Source organism: Phacochoerus africanus, chromosome 7 (genome assembly GCF_016906955.1).
Source record: "Phacochoerus africanus isolate WHEZ1 chromosome 7, ROS_Pafr_v1, whole genome shotgun sequence".
Classification (NCBI taxonomy): Eukaryota; Metazoa; Chordata; class Mammalia; order Artiodactyla; family Suidae; genus Phacochoerus; species Phacochoerus africanus.
In genome coordinates this window covers 72031328-72054845 of record NC_062550.1, presented here as the reverse complement: position 1 = coordinate 72054845, position 23518 = coordinate 72031328, and the positions used below count along the sequence as shown (strand labels likewise).

The 23518-nt window shown below is 38.4% G+C and overlaps 1 protein-coding gene across 11 annotated transcripts in view; it reads right to left on the bottom strand.

Annotated features, from left to right (window-relative positions):
- The window catches only part of ERC1 (ELKS/RAB6-interacting/CAST family member 1), a 379584-nt gene that overhangs the window by 332764 nt on the left and 23302 nt on the right, over positions 1-23518 (bottom strand). For 10 of the 11 annotated variants that reach the window (XM_047787884.1, XM_047787889.1, XM_047787892.1 and 7 more), the window contains exon 2: positions 18900-19719. In XM_047787884.1, the coding sequence (XP_047643840.1) occupies positions 18900-19568 (669 nt within the window). In that variant the 5' untranslated portion in view covers positions 19569-19719. Of the gene's footprint in view, positions 1-18899; positions 19720-23518 lie in introns of those variants that run through there. The other variant, XM_047787895.1, reaches the window with a different exon arrangement.

The following is a 23518-nucleotide window of genomic DNA, read 5'->3' as shown; positions in this document are numbered from 1 at the left end:
ACCACTGAGCCAAGATGGGAACTCATGGATTTCATATAATTTTCACATTCACAAAACAGTACTCCTCTTTTCATTTTTTTTCCATCATTTAAAACCATAAAAACCATTCTTAGTTTGTGAGGATGTACAAATCCTGTGGGCAGGATTGGCCCAGAACTACAACATGCAAGCCCTCTTATAAATCAGTGCATCTTAAATTCCAACCCATGGGGACCAAGTTTCCACCAATCTCCCCCCCTTTTTTTGGTTTTTAGGGCTGCACTCTGGGCACATGGAAGTTCCTAGACTAGGGGTTGAATCAGAGCTACAGCTGCCGGCCTACATCACAGCCACAGCAACTCAAGATCCGAGCCTCGTCTGTGACCTATACCACAGCTCACAGCAACGCCGGATCCTTAACACACTGAGTAAGGACAGGGATCAAACCCGCGTCCTCATAGACTCAGGTTTGTTACCACTGAGCCAGGACAGGAACTCCTCCACCACTCCTTAATAAAATTCTCACTGTAAATTAAAAAGCTCTATTTTCTTTGGAAGAACTATTCTTTACTCTGATTATGCAAGTCCAACTCCTTTAGTGTTACAATGTTTTCCCTCTTTAAAAATGATGGTAAGAGTACGGGGTCATTTATCTTTTTTTAAATTGTCTTTATTTGACAATCCCATGCCAGGCCTGCTCCCCTACTTTTTTTTGGTGGGGGGAGGAGGGTGATAGGGAGTAGTTGTTTATTTCTTTATCTTCCTGGTATGTGAAATCTAAGTCTAGGAATCCTTAACTTAAAACTTTCTGCCTAATCAAAACAAGAAATGTAGTGCTGTATGTCACAGATGCCTGCCAGTGTCAAATTAAACTAATCAAATTATATCTTTGCATGTGCTCAGTGGCTCGCCTATATCTCATTCCTCAGTCCTTTCTCTTAATGTTCACTCCTTCCTAGAAGCCTTTGGATCCTAGGATACGTCTATTCTTGTATTTTCTCTTCCAATTAAAACAGATAGGAATTTTAACGTAGTCTTTCACATTTAAGAAATGACTAGAAATGACTATGTGTTAGTTTTTCAATAAATATTTTAAACAAGTATCTACATTTCACTCAGTTGTTCTTAACTGAAAATTACACAATGACATTTTAGTTGGCTTTGTAACCAGAGTGACCAAGTTCGATCACTTCCCAGATGTGACATGTGAAAAGGTTACTCTCTCAATTTTTCACTTCCTCACCTGCAAATGAGGACAATATCACTTCCCTACAAGATTGTTATTAGTATTAGAAATAACATATGAAAGAATCTAGTATGGTATTTGTAAATGCTCAATAAAAGTAGTTATTGTTAACATGATCACTGAGTCTCTACAGTGGTACTCAGAGCTGTACTTGATACTAGCGTCACTGTAAGACGTCATTTCCACTGACAAATCTATTACACTATTTTTAAAGGTACAATGGATGATATAAAAACCAAAGAGAACGCCAGATGGAATGCTCTATTTTAATGTCACTGAAATACTAACAGAGATAATGTGAGCAAAAAGCACTTTTAGGGACATATATTTACATTAAAATTTCAGCTAAAAAAAGGTAACAGCACAGAAATAGTTTTAAGTAGAGTAAATATAAACATTCCATGTTGCTCATTCTCAAGAAATCTCCGCTGTTTTGTGGAAGTTAAAGTCTTTTTCATACAAAGGCACATAGTTTAAATTATTTACAGACAGTTTGGGGTCCATTAACCAGCCAGAAACTCCTAACCACAGAAAGAAAAAAGAGCAGTAAAAAAATTTATTTCCAGCAATATTACATTCCTTTTGGGAAAGCACTCTATAATTCACAGATGAGTCATTGTGGAAATAAAAATGTTAAATAATGGATATGACTGTAACTGAAAATCCTGAGAGCTAATTATCCTACTCTAAGTTCCTGGTAACTCCTTCAGGAATATTAAGGCTATATTGGTAGTAATTAGTTATCCAAAAGAAACTTATTATCCATTGCGACCCACTTTCTAGAAAACCTGTATAGGTCCCATGCTACTGCTTCCCTTCTCGTGGTAGATTATAAGATACATTCCATACATCGAAAAAAGTTCTAGGGAGTTCCTGTCATGGCTCAATGGTTAATGAATCCGACTAGGAACCGTGAGGTTGCGGGTTCGATCCCTGGCCTTGCTCAGTGGGTTAAGGATGCGGCGTTGCCATGAGCTGTGGCGTTAGGTGGCAGACGTGGCTCAGATCCCACATGGCTGTGGCTCTGGCGAAGGCCGGCAGCTACAGCTCTGATTCAACCCCTAGCCTGGAAACCTCCATATGCCACGGGAGTGGCCCAAGAAATGACAAAAAGACCAAAAAAAAAAAGTTCTAAAATATTCTTTGTATTTATAAATATTTTATTTGATTCTAATATTTATTGCACTGTATACCTAGAGTGGCATTTAGTCTTGTCCATAATTTTATATATATTATCTCCTTTAATCTCATTTAATTATCACAACCATCATAAAAGCATCTTCTCCATACGACCACTGATGAAACACAAAAGCTCCTTGCTCCTCATATGCAAGCATTAATTTTATGCTACCTACTCTGTAAAGGACATCAACAGACAGGTATTTCTCATTTCCAGAAGCACCTAACTTGTTTATGTGACTCAGTGTTGAACTAGGACACTGAAATCAAAATGAAGAGATTCTAACAAAGACTTCCATTAGGTAACTGATAGATCATTGTAGAAGTCAGTCTCTTAAAGATCACCCTGTCCAACCCTCTGGAGTTTACAGATGAGAAAACAAGTCCAAAAAGATTAAATAACCCTCATGGTCACACACCTAGTTACTGATTGGCAGAGCCAGATCAAAATGAGAATGCAAGTCTCCTTTTTTAGACTCAGTGTTCTACCTGCTACACCAGTCATTCCCAAGCTCGTCAGACCCAATGCTATGCTTCCCTTTCTTATGACAAACATTTTGCAGTGTCCTTTATTATTTTATAATAAAATTCAAAGATAATAAGGCTACCCTCACATGCAATCCAAAAATTCAATATAATGCTCTATGAAAGAAAAAAGTTTATAATAAAATAATACATATGTCAGTATATGATACGCTGCAATACAGCTGCTATGTGTTCACATGGGAACAGAGGCTGTTTGGTGGATGCGTTGGCCAACAATGCAGTACTGCTGAAGTTGCTTTCTAAAATAATAAAAACTCTACATAAAGTTCCAAACAAAACAATCTTCCATAAATTTACAGAGTGGTCCCAACGCTAGAGAACTCAGTATATACTGAAGCTACTCAAAAAATGCTAACGTATTTATTGCACATTCCAGTAGTTAAGATCTGGACTCAGGTCATTATAAACAGATTTCTGATCTACACAACTTTCTGGCAAGACATTTGAAAATCACATGGAATGAAGAATTTTTCAATGCAGGGCACTGCAGGGTATCCAGCAATCCTGGGCCCTCTTTACCCTAAATCCCAGAAATACCTTCTGCCTCCAAATTATTCTGGCAGCCAATGTTCCCACAACTTTCCAACAACTGAGAACCAACACACTACTCTTGAAAATAAGCACCTATCACCAAAAATATCATGAGAAATTCAGGAATTTATCCACTACCATTTAAATAGATTCTCTTTCACCTGCTTCATATCTTGAAAATGCTCTGTACCATGGTAACATGTTTTCATAGAGAAACAAGAACTAAACCCCATGAAATTATAGGGTAGGAAAGACTGGAACTCAAGTATGCTTCTCTCCTAAGAATGTGGCACCTATTCTAAGTTCCTATGCCCATAAAGAGCCATGTGGCAAGAATAAGTTACTAATTACCCAGATTATCAAATCTATGAAAGATAATCAAAACTAAGAACATTTTCTGAATATATTCTTCTACTTGCTCAGTAGATTTTAAATCCTACACAAGTTTCATTTAACTCCCCCAAAACATTTTCTTTGAGATAGACTGAAAGCTAGAGGACATTTGTAAACAGTGAAACTGCATAGAAAAAAATAAAATACCACGCTTAAACAAAAATTTATCTGTGAACACCTAATCGAAGCAGTTTAATATTATTATCTCAGACCAACAACAGGGATACTGGTGTACAAAGAATAAAATACATGTACATATATATAAATACCTGTCCAAAACTCTTTACTCCAAGCAGATAAATATGCCATTATTTATGTTTTTCGACAATGAAAATACCTGAATTACAGCACAAAATCTATTCCTGAATTTCACAGAACACTTAAGAATTCAATATAAATTAATGAAGAAACTTAACCTGAAAAAACATTTCCTTCAGTTATGCTTTAAAGATACTATGAAAAGGAAGGACAAAGTTTCTCAATCACAAAACTGTACAGCATAGAGGAAAACTTTAAAAGATTAACTTGTCCAAGATGGCAGAATAGAAGGACTGGAGCTCAACTTCTCTCCTAAAAACAACAAAATTCACAACAAAAGACTGAGCATTCTTCACCCAAATGGACCGGAAACCTTAAAAAAGATATCCTACTCCAGAAGAAAAAGAGGAGGCCACATCAAGAGGTAGGAGGGGCGATTTCATGATATAAACAACCCCATACCTCCCAGGTGGGAAGCCCACAGACTGGAAAGTAACTGGTTCAGAGACTCACCTACAGGAGTGAGAGTTCTGAGCCCGACATCAAACTCCCACGTGTAGGGATTTGGCACTGGGAGAAAGAGCCCCTGGAGCATCTGGCATTGAAGGCCAGTGGGGCTTGTGCACAGGAGCTCCATGGGACTGGGGGAAATGGAGACCACATTCTTAGGCGCACACAGACTTTCATGTGCACTGGGTCCCAGGGCAAAGCAAAGTCTCCATGGAAATCTGGGTCAAACCTGACTGCAGTTTCCTGGAGGACATCCTGGGAAAACAGGGGTGAACGTGGCTTGTTGCAAGGGAAGGACATTGAATATTAACAAGGACAAGGAATATTCAGCAGCCATACCTTTCTCTGGAGGTGGCCATTTTGGGAAAATCTGGCCCCACCCTTCAGTCAGATGCTGAGAAGCCCCAGGCCAAAGAACAACCCAGGTGGGATCACAGCCCCACCCATCAGTAAACAGGCTGCCTAAAGACCCCTCAGGCACACAGCTGCCTCTAATCCCATCCAGAGACTAAGCCCCACCACCAGAGGGATTAGAATCAGCTCCACCTACCAGTGGGCAGGCACCAGCCCCTCCCATCAGGAAGCCTACAGCAAGCTCCCATACTGATTTCAGCCACAAGGAGGGCAGACACCAGAAGCAAGACAGGCTACAACTCTCTTATCTATAAAAAGGTCACCACACCAAAAACCTATAAAAATGAAAAGACAGAGAACTATAACTCTGATGACGAAGAAAGGAAAAACCCCAGAAAATCAGCTAAGCAATGAGGAGATTCTCAGCCTCCAGGAAAAAGACTTTAGACTGTGGATGCTGAAGATGATGCAAGACATTGGAAATAAACTGGAGGCAAAGATGGCTAATTTACAGGAAACACTGAGCAAAGAGATACAAGATATAAAACTTAAACAAGAAGAGATGCAATACACAATAACTGAAATAAAACATTCACTAGAAGCAGCTAACAGCAGAATACGGGAGGCAGAAGAACAAATAAGCAAGGTGGAGGACAGATTAGTGGAAACTACGGATATGGAACAGAAAAGAGAAAGAAGACTGAAAAGGAAAGAAGAGAGTCTCAGAGAACTCTGGGACAACATTAAACACACCAACATCCGTATTATAGGGGTGCCAGAAGGAGAAGAGAGAGAGGAGACAGAAAAAATATTCCAAGAGATAATAGCCGAAAACTTCCCTAACATGGGGAAGGAATTACTCACTCAAATCCAGTAAGCACAATGAGTACCATATAAAATAAACCCAAGGAGGAACACCCCAAGACACATATTAATCAAACAGACCAAAATTAAAGACAAAGAGAAAATACTGAAAGCAGCTAGGGAAAAGAAACAAGTAACATACAAGGGAACCCCAATAAGGTTATCAGCAGATTTTTCAGCAGAAACTCTGCAGGCCAGAAGGGAGTGGCATGATATACTTAACGTGATGAAAGGAAAAAACCTCCAACCAAGATTACTTTACCCAGCAAGGTTCTCATTCAGATTTGAAGGAGAAATCAAAACCTTCACAGATAAGCAAAGCTGAGAGAATTCAGCAACACTAAACCAGCCTTACAACAAATACTAAAGGAACTTCTCTAGGCAAAAAGAACAAGAGAAGAAGGAAAGAAAAAAGAGCAGCAAAAACAAATCCAAAGCAATTAATAAAATGGCAATAAGAACATACATACCAATAATTACCTCTAAATGTTAATGGACTAAACACCCCAACCAAATGACACAGACTGCCTGAATGGATACAAAAACAAGACCCATATATATGCTGTCTTCAAGAGACCCACTTCACTTCTAGGGACACATACAAATTGAAAGTGAAAGGATGGAAGAAAATATTTCACACAAATGGGGATCAAAAGAAAGCTGGAGCAATACTCATATCAGACAAAATAAGACTTTAAAATGAAGAATATTTTAAGGGACAAGGAAGGTCACTACATAATGACCAAAGGATCAATCCATGAAGAAGATATAACAATTTTAAATATCTACACACCCAACATAGGTTCACCACAATATATAAGGCAACTGCTAACAACCTTTAAAGGAGAAATCGACAATAACACAATCATAGTTGATCTGTCCACCTACAGCAATGGACAGATCAACCAGACAGAAAATCAATAAGGAAACACAGGCCCTGAATGATGCATTAAACCAGATAGACTTAATAGATGTTTATAGGACATTCCATCCAAAAGCAACAGAATACACTTTCTTCTCAAGTGTGCATGGAACATTCTCTAAGATTGATCATATCCTGGGCTACAAATCAAGTCTTGGTAACTTTAAGAAAATTGAAATCATATCAAGCATCTTTTCTGACCACAACCCTACATGACTGGAAATCAACAACAAGATAAAAACTGCAAAAAACAAAAACAAAAACACAAAACACATGGAGACTCAACAACATGCTACTGAACAACCAATGGATCACTGAAGAAATCAAAGAGGAAATTAAAAAATACCTAGAAGCAAATGACAGCAAAGACACAACACTCCAAAACCTATGGGATGCAGCAAAAGCCGTTCTAAGAGGAAAGTTTATAGCAATACAAGCCCACCTCAGGAAACAAGAAAAAGCTCAAATAAACAAGCTAACTTTACATCTAAAGCAGCTTGAGAGAGAAGAACAGACAAGACCTAAAGTTAGTAGAAGGAAAGAAATCATAAAGATCAGAGCAGAAATCAATGAACTAGAAACAAAGAAAACCATAGAAAAGATCAATGAAACGAAAAGCTGGTTCTTTGAAAAGATCAACAAAATTGATAAACCCCTAGCCAGACTTATCAAGCAAAAAAGAGAGAGGACTCAAATCAATAAAATTAGAAATGAAAAAGGAGAAGTAACAATGGACATCACAGAAATACAAAGGAGCATAAGAGACTACAATTGCAGCTATATGCCAATAAAACGGAAAACCTAGAAGAAATGGACAAATTCTTAGAAAAGCACACTCTTCTAAGACTAAATCAAGATGAAATAGAAAAGATGAATGGACCCATCACAAGTACTGAAAGTGAAAATGTGATTAAAAAGCTTCCAACAAACAAAAGTCCAGGACCAGATGGCTTGCTTCACAGGTGAATTCTATCAGACATTTAGAGAAGAGCTAACACCTATCCTTCTGAAACTATTCCAAAAAATTGCAGAGGAAGGGACACTCCCAAACTCATTCTATGAGGCCACCATCACCCTGGGACCAAAACCAGACAAAGACTCCACAAAAAAAGAAAACTACAGGCCAATTTCACTGATGAACATAGACGCAAAAATCCTCAACAAAATACTAGCAAACCACATCCAACACTACATTAAAAGGATTGTACATCATGATCAAGTGGGATTTATCCCAGGGATGCAAGGGTTCTTCAATATCCACAAATCCATCAGTGTGATACACCACATTAACAAACGGAAGAATAAAAACCATATGATCCTCTCAATGGATGTGGAAAAAGCCTCTGACAAATCCAACACCCATTTCTGATAAAAACCCTCCAGAATGTGGGCATAACGGGAACATACCTCAATATGATAAAGGCCATATAGGACAAACCCACAGCAAACATCATTCTCAATGGTGAAAAGCTGAAAGAATTCCCGCTGAGATCAGGAACAAGACAAGGATGTCCGCTCTCGCCACTACTCTTCAACATAGTTCTGGAAGTCCTAGCCACAGCAATCAGAGAAGAGAAAGAAATAAAAGGAATCCAAATTGGAAAGGAAGAAGTAAAACTATCACTATTTGCAGATGACTTGACACTAAACCTAGAGAATCCTAAAGACTCTACCAGAAAACTGTTAGAGCTCATCCACGAATTTGGCAAAGTCGCAGGATACAAAATCAATACACAGAAATCGACGGCATTTCTATACACTAACAATGAAAGAGCAGAAAAAGAAATTAGGGAAGCAATCCCGTTTACCATTGCATCCAAAAGAATAAAATAGCTAGGAGTAAACCTACCTAAAGAAACAAAAGACCTGTACTCTGAAAACCATAAGCCACTGATGAAAGAAATCAAAGATGACACAAATAGATGGAAAGATATACCATGCTCGTGGAGTAGAAGAGTTAATATTATCAAAATGACCATACTACCTAAGGCAATCTATAGATTCAATGCAATCCCTATCAAATTACCACGGACATTTTTCACAGAACTCAAACAAAATATTTTAAAGTTTGTTTGGAAGCACAAAAGACCCAGAATAGCCAAAGACATCCTAAAAAAGAAAAATGGAGCTGGAGGAATCAGGCTCCCGGACTTCAGACTATACTACAAAGCAAAAATCATCAAAACCGCATGGTACTGGCACAAAGACAGAAATATAGATCGGTGGAACAGGATAGAAAGCCCAGAATTAAACCCACACACCTACAGCCAACTAATCTATGACAAAGGAGGCAAGAATATACAATGGAGAAGAGACAGCCTGTTCAATAAGTGGTGCTGGGAAAACTGGACAGCCACATGGAAAACAATGAAATTAGAACACTCCCTAACACCACACACAAAAATAAACTCACAATGGATGAAAGACCTAGATATAAACTCAGACACTATAAACTCTTAGAGGAAAACATAGGCCAAACACTCTCTGACATAAATGAGAGCAACAGCTTCTCAGATCCACCTCTTAGAATAATGACAGTAAAAACAAAAATAAACAAATGGGACCTAATCAAACTTCAAAGTTTCTGCACTGCAAAGGAAATCCTAAACAAAATGAAAAGACAACCCACAGAATGGGAGAACATCTTTGCAAGTGAATCAACTGACAAAGGATTAATCTCCAAAATTTATAAACACCGTCTGCAGCTCCATACCAAAAAAACAAACAACCCCATCCAAAAATGGGCAGAAGATCTAAACAGACAGTTCTCCAAAGAAGACATACAATTGGCCAAGAAACACATGAAAAGATGTTCAACATCACTCATTATTACAGAAATGCAAATCAAAACCACTATGAGGTACCACCTTACCCCAGCCAGAATGGCCATCATCAAAAAAGTCTACAAACAATAAGTGCTAGAGAGGGTGTGGAGAAAAAGGAACCCTAGTACACTGTTGGTGGGATTGTAAATTGGTGCAACCACTGTGGAAAACAGTATGGAGATTCCTCAGAAAACTAAACAGAGAACTACCATTTGATCCAGCAATCCCATTCCTGGGCACCATGACTCACAAAGACACATGTACTCCAATGTTCACTGCAGCACTATTTACAATAGCCAAGACACGGGAACAACCTAAATGTCCATCGACAGAGGAATGGATCCAGAAGATGTGGTACATATACACAATGGAATATTACTCAGCCATTAAAAAGAATGAAATACCGGCATTTGTAGCAACATGGATGGACCTAGAAACTATCATGCTAAGTGAAGTCAGCCATACAATGAGACACCAACGTCAAATGCTTTCACTGACATGTGGAATCTGAAAAAAGGACAGACTGAACTTCTTTGCAGAACAGATGCTGACTCACAGACATTGAAAAACTTATGGTCTCCAGAGGAGACAGTTTGGGGGGGTGGGGGGATGTGCTTGGGCTGTGGGATGGAAATCCTGTGAAATCAGATTGCTATGATCATTATACAACTACAGATGTGATAAATTCATTTGAGTAATAAAAAAAAAGGTATCACATAATACCTTTGGGCAGAAAAGGTATTATATGATAACCCAGTGGGTGACAACCTCTCATCACACCTTATGCTGGCAAAATCAGAAAATAAAAATACTTTTTTTTTTTTTTAACCATTCAGAGAATTTAAAAACCAAACCAAGATGAAACACACAAAAGAACAGGCCAAAACAAACACAAGTAACTTTGGCAGAAGGCAGCACCTATCATGGGCTCTACACTCAACAACAGCTCTCTATTTTAAGCTTCTTGGGTATTCCTCAAGCACAAACTGGGTAATAAAAATCTACATAAATTTTTCTAGAGAATGGTTTAATATGCATTGCCTGGCAATACTCTTAATCTTTAAAACTGAGATCTCTTTCAGAATTTTACAATGCTAATAGTTAAACAATAGTAATACAGATTCCTACTGTCAAGGAATTCTTGATGATTTGCTTGCTTTCTCAGGACAACAAATTATAATATTCAAGCACTGCTCACAAGATTTTTTCTTTTTTTTTTTCGGTCTTTTATCTTTTTAGGGTCATGCCCGGCAGCGTATTTAGGTTCCCAGGCTAGGGATCTAATCAGAGCTGTTGCTGCCGGCCTACAACAAAGCCACAGCAACACCAGATCCAAGCCGCGTCTTCAACCTACACCATAGCTCACTGCAACGCTGGATCCTTAACCCACTGAGCAAGGCCAGGGATCAAACCCACAACCTCATGGTTCCCAGGCAAATCTGTTTCTGCTGAACCACAATGGGAACTCCTTTTAAGATTTTTTTTTTTAACAAGATAATTTTTAAAGTATGCAGTGATTCTTGAAGAATTGAAGTCCTGCTTCATTTAGGGTTATGGATATTAAATGGCTCTCAGAGAGCAAACAAAATTAAAAATGGCAATTACAATAAAAAATTGACCAATATGTCCTTTTTTACTTTCTTCATAGTAAAAACTGGGTAATTGACCAAAGAGAAATCCTTACCATGAAACATTCAATTAGCAGACATTTCCTGGTCAGCCAATTGTAACTACTGGCTAAGATAACCCACCCAAGGAACCCCTCTAAGCACAGAAATATATCCATGGCATAATCAACAATCAACAAACAGCAACAAGAAAACACTGGATCTTTTGACCTTTTTCAGCTTGCTCTCTACTATGTTATGATGTTTCTACTATGGGTTACTGTATATTTTTAAAAGTCTACTATCCTCATATCCATCTTACCCTAAAAAATAAGATACAGTGTAAAAAGAACAATCCAGGAGAAAATGTATGAGTTCTTTACACAGATCCTCTAAATCACTGAGACACTTTAAGGTTAATGTTGATTCAGAAGTCCAAAAATTCAAGAAACCAAACTTACCACCTTATAAAGTTTTCGCATTGCTTTCAGCTTTATTTTCCAGTTAGAGCAGTTCACCAGAAAAATATAATGGTACAAAGGATGTGCTCAATATTTGTTAAATCAACAATATATTAAATAGTAAACACTGAAAGTAGTGTTTAAATGGAGAAACACTTTCACAGCTTGTGAGAGAGAGTGGCATCTCTACACACAGTTAATATCTGAGACTGCACAACCAAAACCGTTAACAATAGATCTCAAAGCAGGAATTTTCACTCAGTGCACATGGATAAACCCATTCCAAAACTTTGAAGAAGTACCTTTCCAGCTTTCTAGAACAGCGAAGTTTTCTATTATTTAATATTGTTTAGGCTGAATTTCAGCTTATTAGACTTATTATTTACTACTACTGAAGAAATAGTATAATTTCCTAAACTGTGGCCAAGAAGCAAAAGCCTTGATGTCAAAGACCACAATGTTTTATTATAACACTGAACAGATAAGAGGTTAAAGAATAAACTAGCAAGTATCCATGAGGATTCGGGTTTGATCCCTGGCCTCACTCAGTGGGTTAAGGATTCAGCGTTGCTGTGGTGTAGGTCGCAGACACAGCTCGGATCCCATGTTGCTGTGGCTGTGGTGTAGGCCAGCAGCTTCAGCACTGATTCGACCCCTGGCCTAGGAAATTTCTTATGCCTTGGGTGTGGTCCTAAAAAAGAAAAGAAGAATAAACTAGTTGAAACCCTTAGTGGCAACCTCTGACCAGAGTCAGAAAATCCCAGTAAGGCCTTTAGACTGGTAGTCCCTTCTGCCTGGAACATTTTCCCCTAGAGTCATATCATTCAGGTCTCTCTTTCTCAAAGAAGCTTAAAGCACTTCTGCTGCACACTGTAATATAATGCCTGCGTCAATGAGCAGCATTTTAATTTAAAAGACTAAACTCAGAACCAATGATTATTCAGACTCAGGTATATGGCTAAATTCTCAAGAATTAATAAAAGAGGAGCTGCCTTGTGGCACAGCAGGTTAAGGATCTGGCATTGTCACTACAGCAGCTTGAGTCACTGCTATGGCATAAACTGGATCCCTGGTCTGGGAACTTCCACATGCCACGGATGTGCCAAAAAAAAAAAAAAAATTTATGAAACAAACCTATCAACTCAGAGACAATAACTGGCACTACTTCTTGCCAATGAGAAAATCTGATGTTTCAAACAAAACTCAGAATTTTGGAAAACTTGTATCTCCTGCCTGGTGAACCTGACAGTTTACCAATACTTATTAGACTTTTCTGATGAGATAGGAAATGATATTAATGAATATTTTTTAATCTGTCTAATGCAATGTGTCAACATCTAGAAGACTTGCATAACTCAAAGAACTGATAGTTTCCAAACGACCAATGTTTTGCAATGTTACAAAAGCAGAAGGCATATGTATTATTAACATATATCCTCTACTTTTAAAGATCTATTCAAAGTGCAAGACAGGAGTTCCTATGTGACTGAGTGGGTTAAAAATCCGGCATTGTCACCACAGCAGTTCAAGTCACTGCTGTGGCACAAGTTCAATTCCTGGGCCCAGGAACTTCCACATGCTACGGGGGCAGGCAACACCGGATCTTTAACCCACTGATCGAGGCCAGGGACCAAACCCACATTCTCATGGACACTACGTTGGGTCATAACATTTTAATACAAAGTTAATCATTTCTTTGCTGAAGGCACATTTCCACATTATTTCCCCTCTTGACAAATTTACTCCAAATTCATCATGCAGATATACTTGACTTCAATGAACTTGTTAACTAAAAATAAAGGACATCTACTAGCAGAACTTCATCCATCACAGGAATACAAACACTAACCTTTCTAGATGAATGCTGACTTTCAATAATCAAGAAAATCACTTGAGTTATCTATCTTCAGAGAAAAATACCACAACAAAGGCAGAAGACCAAAACAAAAACAGCTGGGTGAGAAAACACATATAAAGCATGTACCATTTAATGGCTTTTCCCTCTCTTGCCATTCCTTACTCCCGAAAGCAGAGATATGTAGCTAGTGATACTGAATTAACTAGATCAGTAAAGCTTCCAATGTCAAAAAGCATACATGTAATAACATCCGTGTGCATGTACCTAAGGTCACAGGCATTAGTCTCTGATTTCCAAATGCTTATGAAAAACTTCTCAAATTAAAACTAAATTCATCGCTTTCTAGCCTAAATCTAGTTTCACTTCTAATCTCTATCCATTTATCATCAACGGCAAAAACATTTCCTCAATCGCAATACCATGGTTCTTGCCGTCATAGTCTATTATCTAAATACTTCTTTGAAAAGGTCTCATAGATGTGCACCTTCTTCTCCATTCCTAGTACCTAAATGAATCCAGGCTTTCTACAACAAACTCATCTGTTTTCCCTGCCTGCCTTCCAGCAATCCTCTCTGCTGAGGAGCAGTAAAACCTGCTCCTAAACAATTTTTTTGGTTGTCATTCTTTCCCTTGTTCAAGAACTCCCTAGGGCCACTTTCTGTTAGCTTTCCTCAAATTCTTCTTTGAATAAGTCAGATTAAGAATGAAAAAAGTGATACACTTTTAAAGGCTGAATTAAATTATACCTCGATAAAGCTATCATAAAGGGAGAGAGGCAGGGAGTGATAAAATAGGGTGGGAGGACAGGTAATTCTCAAATGGTTCCCCATGAAGTGCTGCTTTACTCCAAATCACTTGGGGGATTCTGCAGAGCTGAAAGACCCGAAGCACCTACAGAGGCTGTCAGAGGCAATTTGGCCTCCTAGGAGCCAGTTCTAGCCATGGTCAAGCCTATACCATGAAACTGACTCTTTCATCAAACAGAGCTTTGTTAGAAAATACATTCCTCCATGGAGCCAAAATCTAAACCTTCATATTTGTACTCATTTTTGCAGTACTGGCCTTCTAAAAAAAATACCAAAAAAGAAAGAAAGGCAAAAAAACTTCCTTCTTCATGGTGGCCTACTGAAAACACAGAGTACATCTAAAACGTCACAAGTCTTTTCTTTAGAATTCCCCCAACCACTTGTTATAAAGCACGGTTTCCAATGTTTTACACTATTCTGGGCAAACTGAGTGCCCAGAGTAATTGATTAAAATGATAATTGTTAAAATCATATCAAGTTCCAAGCATGATTTTAAATAGTAAAATGGAACCTATGACATCTCTTGATCAGTATTAATGTAACTAAAAACTATAAGTTCATTTTCTGGTTTCTCCTAGACAAAAGAATTTTTTTAAAATGGGTTTCCCAACTCATATTTAAACTGCTCACTGCAAAGATTCTGTAAATTAGCAAACCCATAGAACAAATTCTATCACTGAGATGAATCACACACTAGACTGCACTGTGAAACGTAAGGGGCGGGGGGGGGGGGGGTGGTAAAAGAGACTGCAATCCTCTGGCAAATTCCCTTATCTCCTCACAAATAAGCTCTGCCAGATATCTGCACAACATTTTTTATTAGATTCACTGGATCATTTTTCATAATACTCCACTACATTCCAGGGAAGCAAACCTACAAGCTCTACAAGAAACCAATTTCCCTTATGCATTTATATACCTTCGCACATGACAAAACCCATGGATGGGTAGCTTAAATTTCCACAAGCCACAAATTTTACTTCTCAAAATGACTGTGAACTCCCTCAAAGGAGCATATATCTATCTTACACTGGTTTAATTTTCTCAGGACATTCCACACAGTGCCTTTAACACACACATCCCATTTCTGGAACACCAACCAACCATCATATCTATCTGGAAAATAGACTAGGATACTGATTTATCCACATACTCTGAATAATCATTCATAATACATCTCTGCGTTAAAATGGAATTATCAAAAAGAAAAGTTAAACAAATAGTGCAAGACAGAGATCCTAGGTTGTGAGATAAGACTTTATTTTCTGCCCCCCCCCCCTTTCTTTTTTGGGCTGTCCCATGGCATATGGAGTTCAAATCTCAGCCACAGTTATGACCCATGCCGTGACACCTGACACCGTACCTTTAACTCACTGTGGCAGGGTGGGGGATCTGATCCTGGTGCTGCAGAGATGCAATGTTGCACCACAGCAGGAACTCCGAAATCAGACTTTAAATGACAGTGAAACAATTAGCAACCGCCTGGAAAAATTTATTTAAATTCACATAATAATGGGAGATCCCTGGTTGCTCAACATATTAAGAATCTGGTGGCGTTGTCACTACTGTGGCACAGGTTCGATCCCTGGACCGGGGATTTGTGCAGGTCTCAGACACAGCCAAAAAATAATAATAATAATAGATTTCATTATGTGACAAATCAAGGTATAACCTAAAATCATTAGAATGTTAATAGTCACCAGCATCCAAACAGAATAAATGGCAAAACAAAGGATCTACAGAGGATAGGTTTATCTTTTTAATTTCTGAACTTCAAATTCTCTTGATCCCTAAATAAATAAAAATCAAAAAATGAGAATCCTGAATAAAATCAGACTTCAAAAAGAAAAAAATACACAAAGCAAAAATTAAAAAAAAAACCTCACTTGCCAAACCATATTTTTTAAATGCACTCTGATCACACAAAATTCCAATGAAGGCAGTTTAAAATACTTATTTTTAAAATAGGCTTCCAGGAGTTCCCATTGTGGTGCAGCAGAAACGAATCCAATTAGTATCCATGAGGATGCAGGTTCGATACCTGGCCTCACTCAGTGGGTTGGGGATCTGGCATTGCCAAGAGCTGCGGTGTAGGCTGGCAGCTGTAGCTCACATTCAAACCCTAGGCTGAGAACCTCCATGTGCCACTAGTGCAGACTTGAAAAAAGCAAAAAAAATTAAAAAATAAAATAAGCTTCCAATTAAACTCAACATAAAGAAATATTATGAGGCATAATAAAAAAAAGTACAATATCTTATTTGATGCTGGTTAAAATAAAATCAAAAATATAAATCATTCAAAGCCTTAGCTTTGCAATTCAACCAAGTTCATAGCTGGATTTTTATTCATCAAGTAAACACATCAAAAGCCTTCCACCAGAGTTCCTGTTGTGGCTCAGCAGGTAACAAACTCTACTAGTATCCATGAGGACTCTTTCTCTGGTCCGCTCAGTGGGTTAAGGATCTAGCATTCCATTTCGTGAGCTATCACAGATGCACTTGGATCTTGACTTGCTGTGACTGTGGCTGTGGTGTAGGCTGGCAGCTGTAGCTCAGATTCAACCCCTAGCCTGGGAACTTCCATATGCCATGTGTGCAGACCTGGAAAAAGAAAAAAATTTTAAAAATAGCCCTCCCCATTGTCAGTTTCAAAAAAAAAAAAAAAGACCTTACCTGCTAAAACATTTATTGTTCCATTTCTCCAACCACCAGTATTTGAAAGTTCAGTAACAAAAATAGTATGAAACATAAAAATAGATGGATATTTATTTTAGAAAGAATCTTCTAAAAGGACTTCATAATAATGAATCAGGCACATTAGACATTCTAAGCACAGGTGTATTTTTCATTTGATAGGATTCTAGACAAGATCTCTATGGTCCAATCAAATCAAACATTTAGAATGTATCTAAATCCCCGATCTCAAACTGAAATGGGGAAATTTGTTTAATTACTGTAAATCCTATTAAACCAATCTTCTCTGTAAAGTGGAAAATGTCCGATCTCTGAGGGCTGTGGAGGGTGTAATGAATGCAGAGTTTAATTAGGGCCCACTGCTGGCTCACTATAATCTATTAATTAGCATTCTCAGTTCTCTATATCTCATTGCAGTGTTTCACTTTGCTTTAAAATTGCACCCTTCGTTTTTTTGGACCAAAGTGATACAATTTTAGGATTGTGTGGTAATTACACTGGGTGCAGGAAGCATCTATTCCTGCCAGCACTAGTATTTAATTAGGGCAAGGGGCGGAATCTAGATAAAGCAGTGTTCACCCTCCCTCAGTGCATATGGTTTTTTGGCATCATAGCCCTGCGGACTGTTTCCCTTCCCCTGGATTGAACTGCTGAGTCCCCACCATAGTCTTTACAGAAGACTCCAATATTTTGCCTTTGAATGTAGCTTGGTAGTTAGAAAGGTTATTGCCATTGCTTTTTATTCACAGAGCTTTTAAAGTATAGGCATAATTAGTTGCCTGAATTACTTGAAAATAAAGAAGCCAGTATTTTTTTCCTCATTAAAATGAACATTTCCAAGTTGCTTGATAATAAAAACCATCCTGGTGATAGGAATATTTTCAGCAGCATCACAAAGGTACTTTGGAGGCTACTTAATCCAATGATGAATTTAATAACCTCAATTTAACATTCAACTTCTACCAAAATTCACTTTATATTTTACATATAATCAATCGCACCAAGTTGCCTTTCTTCCACCTTAAATCCTTAAATTTGAAGACATAAAAAATTCTTTAAAAAGAAAAAAAAAAGGATCCTGAAGTTAAACTTCATAAATGTGAAAGAACTGCTACTCATTTTTGGTACTTAATACATATTTACACCATTAATATTAACTTTTAACTAATATCCATTCTATACTGTCAACATATGAATCTGCCTTGTGATAGTTTAAGATTTTTTAAAATATTTACAAAGGTAAATCTTAATACTACACCGCACACTTAAATTACATAGCCTGAATAATTTTTTTTTTGTCTTTTTAGGGCCACACCCGAGGCACATGCAGGTTCCCAGGCCAGGGGTCCAATCAGAGCCTGACTACAACATAGCCACAGCAACTAAGGATCTGAGCTACATCTGCGACCTATACCATGCCGGATCCCTAACCCACTGAGCAAGGCCAGGGATCGAACCTGTGTCCTCATGGATGCTGGTCAGCTTCATTGCTGCTGAGCCATGACGGGAACTCCACAGCCTGAATAATTTTGATGACAGACCTTAGAGCATGTAGGAAAATTATATTCTCACAAGAATTTCAAAAAGGTAATATATCCTGAAGGAAAAGAAGAGAAAGAGAAGCTAGGGAAAAGAAATGCAAGTACGGTGAGCAACCAGAAAACAATTAAGGCACAGAACCAATCTGGAAAAGGCTGAGACACAGAGAATATAAAATACTAAGAATAACAGGAAAAAGGAAAATAAATGAGCCAAGAAGGGAAAAACCTCAGAAAGAAAAGAAAAAGAATAGCTCATTTCATTCACACACATGAATTCAGTTTCACTTATTCAGAGCACATAAAGGCAAACACATATAAAACCAACCTGGTTTTCCTCCTGCACAACTCTATACTGTTCCTTCCAAATAGTGATTTTGGAAGCTTCATCTTTTCTCAGGGCTCGTTCTTTCTTCAGCTCTGGGCTCCAGAAGGTCTTGATGCTATTCATTGAAGAACTTAATTTGCTCTCCTTTACTTCTACATCCTTTCGCAAGAGATCATTCTCTCTTAATACTTCCTTCAGCTGTGTCTGAAGATCCATGATTGTATTATCTCTTGCCTGACGAAGAGAGTGAGGAACGGTAGATGCCATGCTCACAGGAGGGAGGTGATGCTCTCCAAATGCGATAGTGTCACTAGCAACCCCACTGCTCGCTATATTGGGGCTACTGCCCATGGCAGTCATCCTCACACCATAAGGCAGACGTCCTCCAGATCGGCCAAGTGTCATGGTGCTTTTAGGTGTTTCTGAACCCACATTTTCATGGTCACTTAGGTACATAGGGCCAGAAGTGGCATAGGCAGCATTCAAGGATTGAATATTCTCCATTGAAAGGGTTTTCCCACTGCCACCTCCGACACTGCTTCCAGAACTCCCTCCTGTACTATTGGTTCGACGATGACCCAAGCGAGGGGAACGTGGAAGCCTAGGTGAACGCCCAGGACTCTGGTTGCTTGATTCCACCTTCCCAACTGAGCGAGCACTTCCATACATGGTTGCAAGTTGAATTCAGGTGCCAGGACAAGTGTAAAGCAAAACCAAAATATGGAACTCTGTTTCTCTATGGCTATAAGTCCGCTTAAGGCTAATCAGAAATAACAGGTCCTCAGCTGTCCAATCTTGAAGAAATAGCTTACGCCATTATCTGCAATGAAAAGATCACACATTAACTCCTCCAATAAGAAACATTTCCCCTCTCAGACACTTTTAACTGACCCCACTTGAGGAATAGCTCCCCTTTAATCATGTTTACTCATGCATTTGTTTAGAGCACAACTTATTTCTCAGTAAACATCACTCTAAAAACATCCACCATGTCTCAAAACTGAATATTGAAACCAAACCAAGCAAATGGAAAAGAAAAAGAAATAAGAGGTATAAAGATTAGCAAGGAAAAGAAAAAAATAGTCAATGTGTGAATATACGATTTTCTAACTGGAAAACCCAACATCATCAACTGACGAGTTATTAGAACCAATAACAGAACTCTACCAACTGCTTAGGTACAGACCAATACATAAATATCAATACTTTCCTGTACATTAGTAATAATAATTAGAAAATGCATTTTTTAAATAGCAACAAAACCATAAAAACACTTCAATATCAATCCAACAAAAATGTTCAAGAATTTTTGTAAAAAAACCATAAAACTTTCCTGAACAAAAGGAAAGTTATCCATGTTCAAGGATGAAAAGACAAACACTGTAAAGGTGTCAGTTCTTCCCCAACCACTTCACAGGCCAATGAAAATTTCTACGGCATCCTTCATAACCGGCTAACTCGAAAATTCAAACAGAAGAGGTAAGGTAAAACAATAACGAAAACAATCTGAAATAGAAGAACAAAGGAAGACACTCCCTAAACAGCAATCTACATTATAAGTCCATGATTCTTTATTTGCAATACAAAAATTTTAAAAACTCTGAAAATAAGAGGGTTGTTTTTTTTTCATCTTAACTCACTCAGCAGCAAAACTTGCCATAATCTGATATGAGGTCACTTACTGTGGTTATTCATACACTTCACTGGGAAAACAATGTGTATGATTACGGGATACTGCATAATGCCCACTGGTCATTACAGGGGAAAAAAATCTGGACTCCAAAACCACATCGGACCCCTAGGATTTCGCATAAGGACTCGGAACCTTTCAAAGCTAGAATGATTAAAACTATGTAGTACTGGCCCAGGAACAGACTCTAAATTACATATGAGTTTAGTATATGCTAAAAGTGACATTTCAAAACAGCAAGGAAAGGATAAATCATTCAGTAAATGAAGTTTGAGCAATTGGTGCTCTTGGAAAAAAATGTTACATCCCTACTTCGTACAGTATACTGAAACAAATTCTATGTCCATTAAAGATATACATCTTAAAGCTATTAAAAGTACAGAAAAAAACTTAGGTGAATATCCATGTGAACTTGAGTTAAGGAAGGGCTTAAGAAACAAAAGGCAGAGTTCCTGTCCTGGCTCACTGGTTAATGAATCTGACTAGGAACCATGAGGTTGCAGGTTTGATCCCTGGCCTCACTTAGTGGGTTAAGGATCCGGCATTGCCATGAGCTGTGGTGTAAGTCACAGACGCGGCTCAGATCTGGCGTTGCTGTGCCTGTGGTGTAGGCCAGCAGTTACAACTCCAATTAGACCCCAAGCCTGGGAAGCTCCATATACCACAGGTGTGGCCCTAGAAAAGACAAAAAAAAAAAAAAGAAAGAAAGAAAGAAAAAGGCAAAAAACAAGAAAAATAACTAATATATTCAATTCCATCAAAATGACAAAATGTACCAAAAATTAGATGAAAAACCAAAACCTAGGTGAAAAACATTTCTAACGTATGTATAAAGGTCTGGATACAAAATATATAAATAATTCCCACACATGGAGTTCCCACATTGGCTCTGTGGAAACGAATCTGACTAGTAACCATGAGGATGCAGGTTCAATGCCTGGCCTCATTCAGTGGCTTAAGAATCTGGCATTGCTGAGAGCTGTGGTGTAGGTCACAGACGTGGCTCAGATCCCACGTTGCTGTGGCTGTGGTACAGGCTGACAGCTGCAACTCCAATTCAACCCCTAGCCTGAGAACCGCCATATGCTGCAGGCGCAGCCCTAAGAAAAAAGAAAGAAAACACAATTCAAGTAAACCACATGGTCAAAAATAAGACTTTACAGGGTCTATATATTCTAGTCAAACTCAAAAAGGTTAAAGACCTTCAGAAATACATTGGTAGTCTCAACTCTAATGTAGAGATCCAGTAAAGATAGCCCCAAGGTAACAACAAGCAGGACAGGAAATAAATAGTCTCAATGTTCCAACGCATTAATAGCAATAGTACACCAAGTTCAGAAATTTCAATATTCTACTAGTAATGTTAGGAAATTCCTTCCCAGGACTAACCTAGCTCAGGAAATAAAAACTCCTTTTCATGATTAATCTGGACTCTAAGGTTGGTGACAAGTAATAATCTACATACTACTGTTCAAGTGAATTCTATTTCAAGATCAAAGAGGGATGCAAAGATTTTTTTTAAGTAATTCAAATATTGTAGTCAAGTAACTAAATCATACTAAACATTCCAAGATCCAGTAACAAAAATCTCCATCAAGTCTTCAACATTAGCAGGTGCCCTCTAATATTCAAGCTTTTAAGACTCGAAATGGCATTTGCATGTGGAGTCTTTATTACTATCAAAACTATATTTATTTCTACAACAAAAGAAGAAAATCTACCAGCTCTGCCTGAAGCCCTCATACCGGCTTTCTAACATGAGCTTCAGTGAAGGCAGTGTTTAAAAAAATAAATTTCTTTAAAAAATTTGCCAGACCCACAACCACAATATAATTCTTACACTTTAAAGAGCTGACAAAAAAGAACTTCAAGGAAAAAAAAAAGTAAAGCTGTATGATTCCATTTATATAAAATTCTACAAGGAATCTATTATGGCAGAAATCAAATCCGCGTGTCCCTGGGGTTGGGGTTAAGGGACGCACAGACCATGAAGGAGAAAGAGGAACTTTTCGGGTGATGAAAGTGTTCACTATCTTGACTGGGGTGGGGCTTCCCAGGTATACAGGTCAAAACTCAAAAACTGGAGTTCCCGTCGTGGCGCAGTGGTGAACGAATCCGACTAAAAACCATGAGGTTGTGGGTTCGGTCCCTGCCCTTGCTCAGTGGGTTAACGATCGGTGTTGCCGTGAGCTGTGTGTGGTGTAGGTTGCAGACGCGGCTCGGATCCCGAGTTGCTGTGGCTCTGGCGTAGGCCTAGGGCTACAACTCCGATTCGACCCCCAGCCTGGGAACCTCCATATGCCGCGGGAGTGGCCCAAAGAAATAGCAAAAAGACAAAAAAAAAAAAAAAAGAAAAGAAAAAGAAAAAACCTATTAAAAAAAAACTCAAAAACTACATAATTTAAATATGTTCAGTTTCTTGTACATAAATTATACCACAAAAGTTTTTAAGAGATTTCACATTCCAAACTCTCCTGCCCTTGATTAATCCAAAATAAACACCTTCACTGATTACCTACCTGGAATCCCAACTGCTGTTGGAAAAATCACGCAGCTATTCAGTTTGAACCCATAATGTTGGCCCCAGAGCCCAACAATGCCCTCAGTTTGCTTCCTATCCAACTTTGTTAGCACCCATCTAGGATCTGCTGTGGCTATTTCAAACCTTCTCTCTCTACTTATCATACTGAACACGTGTCTCCTGGGTCAGAGACAAAGAACTTTGTTACTGGCGTGCCAGCAGAGTAAGCATCACTTTACCCCCAAGTCCCACAAGGTGACACAAAGGGGCCCAGACAGATACTACAAATGCAATGGATCTGCGGAGGTACACTGTTTAGGGAACCCAGACTTCTACAATACGAAATAAATAAGCCTAATTCTCCCAACGGAAGACATTACCTCATCCCTCAAGGTGGCTTGCTGCAAA